The following is a 12,382-nucleotide window of genomic DNA, read 5'->3' on the forward strand; positions in this document are numbered from 1 at the left end:
CCCACGACCAGACCCCCCCCCCAAAAAAAAAGAAAGAAAGAAAAAGAAAAAAATACATGCAACTGGCAGAGCAGAGAGGATGAGGCCTAGAAAAATATCAGTAATTTTTAAATAATTGTAGTGGCATGCTATAGAAGTGGGATAGGATAATTAACTCTGTGTAAGACAATTATCTGTCACAGTAGCAGGTCTAGAAACCAAGAGTTATAAAAACACCTTAGGTTCAATGATCAGAATAAGCATTCTGGGAGACTCAACATCTTACAGGCCAGTGGTCCCAATTGTCAAATGACCGAAGTTCAAGCAGAGTCTACCAACTGCTTCCTATAGGAAGTATAATGGACTTAAAAGTAGGATGGTTCTAAATTCTAATGTCACCTCAGAACTGTCTGGGGGAATTTATAACCTCCCAAAATCATTGTAAGAAATAATTAGGTTGATACAAGCAACCCAGCATGGCAAACTAAAATGCAACACACGAGTTGCCATAGAGAGGTAATACATTGCTAAGATACTTCCAGCACTAAGATTATTAACAGCACCCTTCAGAAAAGCTTACAATAGCCCTAAATTTACAAAGCCAAGATTTGGTAGGCAAAGAGAAAATATTAAGATGACAGAAATGGGAATAGAAAGTATTTTTCATGAGGTATTAAAATTGTCCTCTGCCAAATGATGTGGCCCAAACTTTTAATACTACCTACATAGGAGGTGAAGGTATGGGGATCATGGCTGGAGGCCAGCCTGGGCAAAATGTTTATAACCAATGGGTGAGGTGGCTCAGACCTGTCATCCTACCTACGTGGGGTAAGTATAAATATACAGGATCACAGATAGGCTGACTCAGGCAGAAGTAATACCCTCTCTCAAAAGATAATCAACACAAAAAGGGCTGGCAAAATGGCTGGCAAGTATTAAGAGCATTGGCTTAGCAAATTTGAGATCAGGAGTTCAAACCACAGTGCTGCCAGCAGAGGGTGAGGGGAAGAATGCCCTTCTGGCAAGTTAAATTACTCTCTAGATCTAAATGGCAGTGTTTAATCACTAGATAAAATTCAAATCAAGAAGATGAAACACATTACACATGTAAATGTGTAATGAATCTACGGTATGGCATGAAAAAGTGCTTGACTAGTGCTTTTGCTTTGGGGACCTTGTAGACTAAGTTCCACATGGGTATAGATTTGGTTGCACTCTCCCAGCCACATGATGATCTGACTGAGCAACTTATTTGTCCTCTTAGCTCCAGTCTGTAAAGGATAAATATGAAACAGAAGAGCCTCCAGAGATACTGATATATATACTGATTCCTACAAGTCTTCTTGATAGACAAAGAAATTAATTACACTTTCTCTTAGCTTTGACTTAGGATGGAGTTTGTGGCACACTGAACTTAATATTTTAAACTTGTGGAACAAGTTTCCTGGCCAACCTGGCCAGAAAAGTCTATAGACTCTTATCTCCAATTAACCACCAAAAAGGCCAGAAGTGAAGCTGTGGCTCAAGTGGCAGAGCTCGCTTTGCACTTGCCAGACAAGAGCTCTACCACTGAGCTAAATCCCCAAATCCTAGAGCTCCAGCCTTGAACAAAAAAAGCTCAGGAAAAAAAAAAAGAAAAAAAAAAAAGCTCAGGGGCAATGCCCAGGCTAAGTTCAAGCCCCAGGATTGGCATCAAAAAGTAATAATAATAAATGAATAAGTTCAAAATGATGATATAGATCCACTGATACTTAGATGGAAAGCTAAGCAATTCACACATAAGAGAAAAAGCAAGTGATAAGACAATAAAGTCAGAATGACTGTGTGTGTGTGTGTGTGAGATATATGAGACATGTTTTTAATCAATGACAGGGTTAAATGACTGTTTTTTGTTTTTGTCGGTCGTGGGGCTTGAACTCTAGGCCTGGGTGCTGTCCCTCAGCTCTTCAGCTCAAGGCGAGCGCTCTACCACTTGAGCTACAGCGCCACTTCCGGTTTTCTGGTGGTTTATTGGAGATAGGAGTCTTACGGTCTCTCCTGCCCGGGCTGGCTTTGAACCACGATCCTCAGATCTCAGCCTTCTGAGTAGCTAGGATTACAGGCGTGAGCCACCAGTGCCCGGCTCTATACTTTTCTATAATGTTTGTATTTTCTATAAACAGTATTTCTAGTATATTCTAATACATACATTTCTTAATTTTCAATTAAGAAAAAAAACTTGATTGAAAATATTTTTCTACAGAGAACTTACCATATAGATCACCCTGGGAGAAAAACATATTCATACAAACTTGGAAAGATGAATTCAACACATTTTTATTTATCTTCTTATGGTTTTTTGTTTTTGTTTTTTTTTGAGACAGGATCTTGCTATATGTAGACCTGGCAGGCTGCAAACTTCCTCCTGTCTCAGCCTTTTAAGTGTTGGGATTTCAGAAATATACACCACCAGGCCCAGCTGAATTTTATACTTTTTAAAAAGTTAAACAAAACAGCTGGGTGCTGGTGACTCATGCCCATAATCCTAGCTACTAAGGAGGCTAAGATCTGAGGACTGCAGTTAGAAGCCAGCTCAGGAAGGAAAATACTGGAGACTCTTATCTCCAATTAAGCAACAAAAATTTGTTGCTCAAGTGACAGAGTGCTAGTCTTGAGGAAAAAAAAAAAAAGAAAAAGAAAAAAAAGCTCAAGGACAGTGTCTAGGCCCTGAGTTCAAGCTCCCAGGTCCTATACCCAAAACAAGCAAAAACAGAAACTGCTCATTATAATTTTCTTTTCGAAATATATATTGAGATATGGAGAAAAGAAAAAGACTTCCCTAATTAAAAATAGGGAAGGCACCATGAGGAAAGGGATTTTGCCACTTTTGTTTTACTCATGGCTGTAAGCACAGAGCAGGAACTTCATAAATATTTGCTGAATAAGGTTCTACTTAATAGACAAGCATGATGACACATACCTGTAATCCCAGCACTCAGGAGGCTGAGTCAGAAGGATTATGTGAGGCCAGCCTGAGGTACAGGATGAGTCCCAGGCCACCCTATTCTAATGAACAGTATTTGCCAATCCAAGTATTTGTCAAATAAATGAAAATAAAGAAAGATAACTAAGTTTTTGGGTTGTGGAATTTTGGGGGCAATACTGGTATTTGAACTCAGGATAAGTACTCTACCACTTAAGTCATATCCTCAGTCCTTTTTTGCTTTAGCTATTTTTTTTTTAAATAGGGTCTCATGTTTTTTGTTTGGGGCCAGTTTCAGACCTGATCCTCCTACTAATGCTTCTGACCAGCTGGGATTACAGGTATGTAATTCATACCCTGTCTTAAGTTTCAAAATATTATTTCTGAACCAACCTGAAAAGCCAATACCCTATAAAACACATTTGTAATGAATCATACTATCTATATCACATTCAAGAAATGGCATGTTATCTTTTCTAGATTATATCAAGTAAGCAAATACTATTAATGTCATTAACCTATAAACCAGGAATATACAAAGAAATTACAAAAATTGTATAAATGAATGTTTTGATTCCTTTAAAACTTATGCAACTTAAGTTATAACAGCCCAACAAACAAACCAACAACAACAAAAAACCCAGCAGACCTACCTTGGGCCTCTTGGACCTTCCAAGTAACTACTTCTAGGAGGGTCTGGAAGCAGTCCACCTGACCTCACTGGCATGTCCTTGGCTGCAGAGATTGACTGAGAAGAGTCCCCAAGTCCTTGTTCAGATGAGAATGAACTGTATGGCAAAGTAGGCTTGCTTAGAGGAGGTTTAGAATTCACTTGCTCTGATTGTAGTGGAGGGTGATAAGCTGATGGTGGGGCTGAACCAAAAGACACAGGCGTGGGAAGAAGTGCTGGTCTAGGTTTCTCCGGAACTTGTGAGTTCTGAGAACCGGAAGCTGGTGGAACTGGGGCTGTTGGTAACTGAGGAGGCATCCCTGGTGGAACTCCAGGGGGAGGTATTCCGGGAGGAGGTGTGGCTGAAGACAACGGAGGGAGGGGCAGGACAGGTGGAGGTGCCCCTGAAGAGAGAGATGGTGGGGGAAGGACTGGGGGTGGCCCTGTAGAAGAAAGGGAAGGTAGAGGAAGGACTGGGGGTGGCCCTGCTGAGGAGAGAGATGGAGGCATCACTGGTGGAGGAACCGAGGTTGGTAGAGAAGGTGGCATTACGGGTGGTGGCATGCCAGGTGGTGGCACAGTAGCAGGTAGGGCAGGGGGCATCACTGGTGGTGGTAATGATGGAGGCAATACTGGAGGGGGCATTGTTGGTAAAGGTGGAGGCATCTGAGAATACGGAACAAAAGGAGGTGGCATTGACATGTTCCCCATGTACTGGTTCTTCATGTTCTGAAATGAATTGACTTTCTCTTGGAGATAGGTATGAGTGGCTTTCATATGTCCCTGCCACGTTTTCCACTGCTTCTCATACTCCTGAAGCTGATCTTTATGAGGATAGGAATGGAGCTGTTCCTCCCACAGCTGAAACTCTCGCTCCCATTCTTGGTAGAGATGCTGAAATTGTTGCTGCTGCATCTCATAATGCCGCAGCTGCACATCTACAGACATGGTCTACAAACAGAAGAATAAAAATTATTTGAAGGCATTAAAGAACCGATTGTAGCCAGGCGCTGGTGGCTCATGCCTATAATCCTAGCTACTCAGGAGGCTGAGATCTGAGGACTGCAGTTCAAAGCCAGCCCCAGCAAGGAAAGTCCGTGAGATTATTATCACCAATTAACCACCAGAAAACCGGAAGTGGCGCTGTGGCTCAAGTGGTAGAGCGCTAGCCTTGAGCTGAAGAGCTGAGAGACAGCACCCAGGCCCAGAGTTCAAGCCCCATGACTGACCAAATTAAAAAAAAAACCGGGCTGGGAAGGTGGCTCAGTGGTAGAGCGCTTGCCTTGCATGCTCGAGGCCCTGGGTTCTATTCCTCAGCACCCCATAAGCAAAAAGAAAAAAGCCGGAAGTGGCACTGTGGCTCAAGTGGTAGAGTGCTAGCCTTGAGCTAAAGAGCTGAGGGACAGCGCCCAGGCCCAGAGTTCAGGCCCCACGACCGGACCCCCCCCCCCAAAAAAAAGAACCAATTGTAAGTTAAAATATTAATGAGTTGATGGTATATGAAGCCTTAGGAAATTAGAACAATAAAGACTTTGAGAGGCCAGAAAATAAGCTTGTTGTCTTCTCAATGATGACCACTCTTTATTCTTCCTTCCTTACAAACTTATCATAAAGTTGGAAACACCAACCAAACACAAAAACAAATAGCTACCTCAACAACAAGTAGTTCCCAAGTTTTTTTAATATTACTAAGGATTATTTTTAAAACCTGAAAAATAATATATTGTTAAAGATCAAAAGACAAAAGATTGGGGCTGGGAAGGTGGCTCAGTGGTAGAGTGCTTGCCTTGCATGCATGAGGCCCTGAATTCACTTCCCCAGCACCACATAAGCAAAAAGAAAAAAAGCTGGAAGTGGTGCTGTGGCTCAAGTGGTAGAGCGCTAGCCTTGAGCTGAAGAGCTGAGGACAGCGCCCAGGCCCAGGGTTCAGGCCCCACGACCGGACCCCCCCACCAAAAAAAAGACAAAAGATTATATTCCAAAGCTACAAGACAAACAAAATCCAAATTACTTTATCATTATGGTATATTTACTTAGGTTTTTTTGTGATTATTTCTTTTGGGCTTTTTTGGTAATTATTTATTCACATTTCCATAGTGGTTTGTAGGCAAAACAAAAACTAACTTGTTGGTTTTTTTTTTTTTTGGGTCAGGTTTAAACTCAGGGCCTGGGCGCTGTCCTCAGCTCTTTTGCTCAAAACTAGTACTCTACTGCATTGAGCCACAGTGCCTCCCAATTTTTCTGGAAATAAGCATCTCACAGACTTTCCTGCCTGGACTGGCTTTGAACTGTGATCCTCAGATCTCAGCCCCCTGAGTAGCTAGGATGACAGGTGTGAGCCACCAAGCCAGGCATTAACTTGAATATATGTGGCAAAAATCCCTGCTTCTTAAATCCCTTAATAATATAATATCTAATATCTGATCTAGATTGACATGATCAGGAAACTCTACCTACCCTTTCCCGAAAGATTAAATCTTCTCCAAGCCCCAGGTAAATGGTAGATACTTACTTACGCATCCTTTGGGAAACACTAATTGTCAGACTTGGTATCTTTAGTTCCTCAATAGTCAATTCTCTTTCAAGAATAATGTATCTTTCACATATTCTTGGGACAATTGTCCAATTGCCAGTGATGAAAGCACTTACCTGTATATGCGGTGGCTGCTGTATAACTTGCTGGTACTGCTGTAGGATCTGCTGTAGCTGAGTGTGTTTCTGCATTATTCCCTGATATTGGAAGCCCACTCGATGCTGCTGGTGCTGCTGCCAATGTGCTGCTGCAGCCTGCAACTGTTTTAACCTGGCATCTTCTTCTGGGTCCTCAGACTAAAGGTAAAAGAGGATACATTTTATCTAAGTCATAAAGCACAACCAAATTCTTATTTATAAATGTATTACAAAGTTCCAAAATCCCTACACCTCAGTCAGCCTGAGAAAAACTAATATATGTATGTATGTGTATACATACATGTATGCTCACTCACACACACACACACACAACACACACACACACACACAAAAACACACACACACACACACACAATTTTTGTTTCTTTTTTCATGTGTGCCAGTACTGGAGCCCTGAGTAAAACTCAGGGTCCACTCTCACTTGGCTTTTTCACTCAAGGTTAGTGCTCTACTACTTAAGCTACACCTGTACTTCTGGCTTTTTGCTGGGTAAAAGCTGACGTTAACTTCAAACCTTGGTTATCAGATCTCAGATTCCTGAGTAACAAGGACTATAAGCATGTGTCCAAGTGAGAAAAGCTATTCATATATTAAAACACCTAACTCTATATTGTTATCATGATGTTATATAAATTTCATAATCTTTCACTAGAATAAAAGGCTTACTCTTCCTAAATAGGTCAACAACTTCCCCAGAAAGTGAACCTACAATTATACTCCTTACACTCTAAGGGAAAATGCTTCTTTTCCATTTCTTTTCTTGGTCACTTTTTACCAAAGGCCTACATGTAATCAATATGAGTCAATAAAGCTTAAAGAACAATGACTTTAGGACTACTGTGAGAATCTAGATACTATGCTACTAGTGATGAAGATGATCCTATTTAACACTTCAATAGCTCTATAGACATTTACTATTTAAAGAGGCCCATTTGGCCTATGAGGAAACTGAAGCACAGAAAAATTGATCAACTTAACCAGGGTCATAATTAGCAGGGTCAGTGCCTGCATCACTGCCTAGATGGTTGAAAGTTGAAAATTTTAACTACTACCCTGTGCTGTCTTGATGAATATACCAAGACATGTCCCTTTTGTACAGAGAAATACTCCACTTAACTCTTCATTCTTACTTAACCTGATAAGGCAGGCAACTGATCACAAATAAAATTTTACAGGTCACTGAATATATAAAAATATATAACCATTTACTTATTCATTTGTTTATTTACTTATTTATTTTGTCAGTTCTAGGGCTTGAACTCAGGGCCTGGCATAGTCCCTGAGCCTCTTTGTGCTCAAGCTCAAAGCTAACACTCTACCACTTGAGTCACAGAGCCACTTCTGGCTTTTTTGAGTAGTTTATTGGAGACAAGAATCTCACAAGGACTTTTCTGCTCAGGTTGGCTTCAAGCCACAGTCCTCAGATCTCAGCCTCCAGAGTAGCTAGGATTACAGGCATGAGCCACCTGAGCCCAGGTGAAATATCCATTTATAATTATACATAAATGAATCAGAAAAAAATTGAATTACTTAATAAACACCAATTACCTGGGGTTCCTCAGGGGGGAGAGGAGGTGGTGCCTCCTCATTTGGAGGTGGTAATGGCGGTTCATCAGATGAAAGAGGTTCTGAGACTTGAGTAGTGGAAGGAACAGTAACTTCCTCTTTTACTGGTTCAGGCGCATCCTTTGCTATGGCAGGCCCCTTTTTGTGTCCCGGCAAATGTACTTTAGTCCTCTGCTGTAAACTAAGTAGGTGTTGTCGATACCAGTACTGCTGTTGTTCCTACAACAGAAACCATTCTTTAGAGTTTTAGTGGACAGTAGCCTATTTCTGCAAGTTGGTTTTGATGGAGTTACAACTGTGTGTTCACGTGTTTATAGTAAGTGAAAAGGAAAATGGGTGGGTGACTCATACCTGTAATCCTAGCTACTCAGAGAGGTTGAGATCTGAGGATCCCAGTTCAAAGCCAACTTGAGCAGAAAAGTATATGAGACTCTTATCCCCAATTAACCAACAAGAAGCCCGAAGTGGAGCTGTAGCTCAAGTGGTAGAGCACTTGCCTTGAGAAACTCTCTGGGACAACCTGAATTTTTTAACTCAGGCCTTGAGTTTAAGCCCCAGGATCAGCACACATGCATGTATGTACCACCCACATACATGCTAGTGTGTGAGAGCGCACGCACAAAGACACACACACAAAAGAAGCTAGATTGAGAAAGACAATTTTATATGACGAATTAAAACATATGCAGTAAGTCAGCAAATTTACTCAAAACACATGCTTTGGAGTCTTCATTTCTTGCATGGGGAGAAAAAAATATTTCTCCCATTTTTTCCACTTCTTCTACTTAATTCTGTTATATAAAATAAATCCTGCCAACACTGTTTAACAAGATGTTTCTCTACAAGTCATTATGTCGAAAACGAACTTTACAACTTTGGGGGGGGGCGGGGAAGACGGGGAGGGTAGGAAGGGGAAACAAAGGAGGAGGCTACAATGCTTGATAAGAAATGTACTCATTATCTTGCCCATGTAATTGTAACCCCTCTGTACAGTATTTTTCACAAAAAAAAAAAAAATTAAAAAAAAAACAGCTAACACAAAAAGAGGCTGGAGGCATGGTTCTGGTGACAGAGCACCTGCCTAGTAATCATGAAGCCCTGAGTTCAACATAAAAAAAAAAGAAGAAGAAGATGCTTCTCTGCAATCCTGGTTACTCAGGAGGCTGAGGCCTGAGGATCACAGTTCAAAGCCAGCCTGGACAGTAAAGTCCATGAGACTCTTATCTCCAATGAACTACTCAGAAAAAGCCAGAAGTGGTACTGTGGCTCAAGTGATAGAGCACTAGCCTTGAGCACAGAGAGGCTCTGAGACAGAGTCCGGGCCCTGGGCCCTGAGTTTAAAGCCCCAGGACTGACCAAAAAAGAAAGAAAGAAAAAGATGCTTCTGTAAGTGAAAACATTTATATGATTTACCCATAGAAATTTTTTTTTGGGTGGGGTCCAGTCATGGGGCCTGAACTCTGGGCCTGGGCGCTGTCCCTCAGCTCTTCAGCTCAAGGCTAACGCTCTACCACTTGAGCCGCAGCACCACTTCCGGCTTTTTTCTTTTTGCTTATGTGGTGCTGAGGAATTGAACCCAGGGCTTCAGGCATGCAAGGCAAGCGCTCTACCCCTGAGCCACCTTCCTAGCCCACCCAAAGAAATCTTATGATTAATTAACACAGTCTTACCTTTTCTTTATGCCTTCATACTCCTACATTATGCTTTATTTTAGTGTGTGTGCAAGTGCATATGTGCATATGATGACTGAATTCAAGCCTTACTTGGTTTGCTTGCTTGGTAGGGCTCTACCACTTATGCTACACCTCTAGCACAGATTTGTGTTGCTTGTTTTAGAGATGGAAGTCTTGAGAATATTTCAGTTCAGGTTGGCTTTGAACCACAGTCCTCTAGATCTCAGCTTCCCAAATTGCTAAGATAGTTGTATGAGCTACTTGTACTGGCTTTTTTGTTTGTTTTTTAAACTCAGGTCTTGTGCTTGTTAAGCTGAACTACATTTCCTGTCCCATTTCCTTCTTTAAAATGCCATTTCCTTCTTTAAAATGCTCATTGTATAATTAGTGTACACGCACCCCTACATAAGACAGGTTAGGTTTTAAAATACTTTCACTTGGACTTAAGGGCATGGCTCAAGTGGTTAAGTACTTGCCTAGCAAGTGAGGGGCCCTGAATTCAATCCCCAGTACTCTAAATAAATAAATAGCTTCCTATTTATTTTAAAAATATCAGTTTTATCTTCAAACTTATACTGTAGCTTACTTGTCTGAAGTATTATTTTATGATTCCATCTTTAAAACACAAAAACAGTAAGTTCAATATGGAAAAATAAGTATGAAGTAAACTCAGTGCTCATTATTCATAAATTCTATAGAAATGTAATTTGGGATACTTTATTAATGTTTATTTCTAACTCCAATATAAAGACCTGCTGAGCATCCCCAGTCATTTACAACATGTGGAAGGCAGTGAAAAAGCTGAGTGGACCCTTGGGCTCACTCCCAGCTAATGATTCTGGGGGCTGGGAAGGTGGCTCAGTGGTAGAGTGCTCGCCTAGCATGCATGAAGCCCTAGGTTCCATTCCTCAGCACCACATAAACAGAAAGCCTGGAAGTGGTGCTGTGCCTCAAGTGAAAAATTGCTAGCCTTGAGCAAAAGAAGCTCAGGGACAGTGCTCAGGCCCTGAATTCAAACCCTAGGCAAAAAAAAAAAAAAAAGATGCCAGGCCCCAGTGGCTCACACCTGTCATCCTAGCTACTCAAGAGACTGAGATATGAAGATCACAGTTCAAAGCCAGCCCGGGCAAGAAAGTCCATGAGACTCTTATCTCCAATTAACGACTAGAAAACCGGAAGGGGCGCTGTGGCTCAAGTAGTAGAGCGCTTGCCTTGAGCTGAAGAGCTGAGGAATAGTGCCCAGGCCCAGAGTTCAAGCCCTATAATCACCAAAAAAAAAAAAAAGATGTGTCTTCTAGTTTCAGCTCTTGACCTCTTGAAAAGCATCCTTTTCGTAATTTATTTAGTGTCACATTTTTCAAATGTTTGTGCTTTTTGTTGGTTATTTTGCTGTTTCAAATAGCCCCCAAAGCACAGCTGAAGTAGTCTAGTGTTCCTAGAGCAAAAGGCAGTGATACACCTTACAGAGAAAATGCGTATTTATAAACTTCATTCTGACAATTGGTAACAGTGCTGTTGGCCATGAAGTCATGATAATAAACCAGCAATAAATATAAAATCAAGTGTCTCTGAACCCAAAATACATAAAAACAAAGATATATTGATCAACTGAAAAATATGATTAGAATTTCAGATTCACTTTATGATGTTTTTTTTTTGGTCCGGTCGTGGGGCCTGAACTCTGGGCCTGGGCGCTGTCCCTCAGCTCTTCAGCTCAAAGCTAGCGCTCTACCACCTGAGCCACAGCACCACTTCCAGCTTTTTTCTTTTTGCGTATGTGGTGCTAAAGAATCGAACCCAGGGCCTCATGCATGCAAGGCAAGAGCTCTACCACTGAGCCACCTTCCCAGCCCCTCCGTGAGACTCTTATCTCCAATTAACTACCAGAAAACCTGAAGTGGTGACCACAGAGACAGCACCCAAGCCCAGAGATCAAGCCCAAGACTGGAGGAAAAAACAAAAACAAAAACATGAATCCACCAATAGAACCAAACTGGTAGGTAAGACAAATATTAAAACTTTCAGAATAGTAAAGAAACAGATGTGGAATTTTAGAGAAAAATTGAAACAAGTAGGTGAAATGGAAATATGTAAAACAGTATAAAAACAACTATTTCAATAAGCTAAATACTGATTCAGCAAAAGCAGTGAACTTGTGGATCAAATGAGAAAAACTAAAACATGAAAAACTAACTAATAGGGGCTGGGAAGGTGGCTCAGTGGTAGAGCTCTTGCCTTGCATGCATGAGGCCCTGGGTTCGATTCCTCAGCACCACATAAGTAAAAAGAAAAAAAGCCGGAAGTGGCGCTGTGACTCATGTGGTAGAGTGCTAGCCTTGAGCTGAAGAGCTGAGGGACAGTGCCCAGGCCCAGAGTTCAGGCCCCACGACCGACCCTCCCCCCGCAAAAAAAAGAAAAAGAAAAAAACTAACTAATAATGATGCATTTCATTGTGACATTGTACTTCAATCATATTCACCCCATCACCTTCTCTTCTCCCCTACTCCCAGCCACCTTTCTCCTTCCCTGCCTTTTCACAGCTCTACACATGAATAATGACTTCTGAAATATACTCAATGGCTCTAAGAGAAAGGTGATTATTTTAGAAAAAAGAAGTCATAGGCAGGCACTGGTGGCTCACGTCTATAATCCTAGCTACTCAGGAGGCTGAGATCTGAGGATCACGGTTCAAAGCCAGCCCGGGCAGAAAAGTCTGTGAGACTCTTATTTCCAATTAACCACTAGAAAACCAGAAGTGGCTCTGTGGCTCCAGCGTAGAGCACTCATCTTGAGCTGAAAAGCTGAGGGAAGCGCCCAAACCCAGAGTTCAAGCCCCAGGGC

General features: G+C 41.6%; 1 protein-coding gene across 1 annotated transcript in view; it reads right to left on the reverse strand.

The window, feature by feature from the left end:
• Ylpm1 (YLP motif containing 1) overlaps positions 1-12,382 on the reverse strand; it is a 93,102-nt gene that overhangs the window by 55,145 nt on the left and 25,575 nt on the right. The window contains exons 2-4 of the mRNA XM_013015668.1: positions 7,851-8,087; positions 6,261-6,440; positions 3,595-4,562 (exon numbers count right to left, since the gene is read on the reverse strand). Coding sequence (XP_012871122.1) covers positions 3,595-4,562; positions 6,261-6,440; positions 7,851-8,087 — 1,385 coding nt within the window. The remainder of the gene's footprint in view (positions 1-3,594; positions 4,563-6,260; positions 6,441-7,850; positions 8,088-12,382) is intronic.

Source organism: Dipodomys ordii, unplaced genomic scaffold (genome assembly GCF_000151885.1).
Source record: "Dipodomys ordii isolate 6190 unplaced genomic scaffold, Dord_2.0 Scaffold2, whole genome shotgun sequence".
In the NCBI taxonomy this organism is placed as follows: Eukaryota; Metazoa; Chordata; class Mammalia; order Rodentia; family Heteromyidae; genus Dipodomys; species Dipodomys ordii.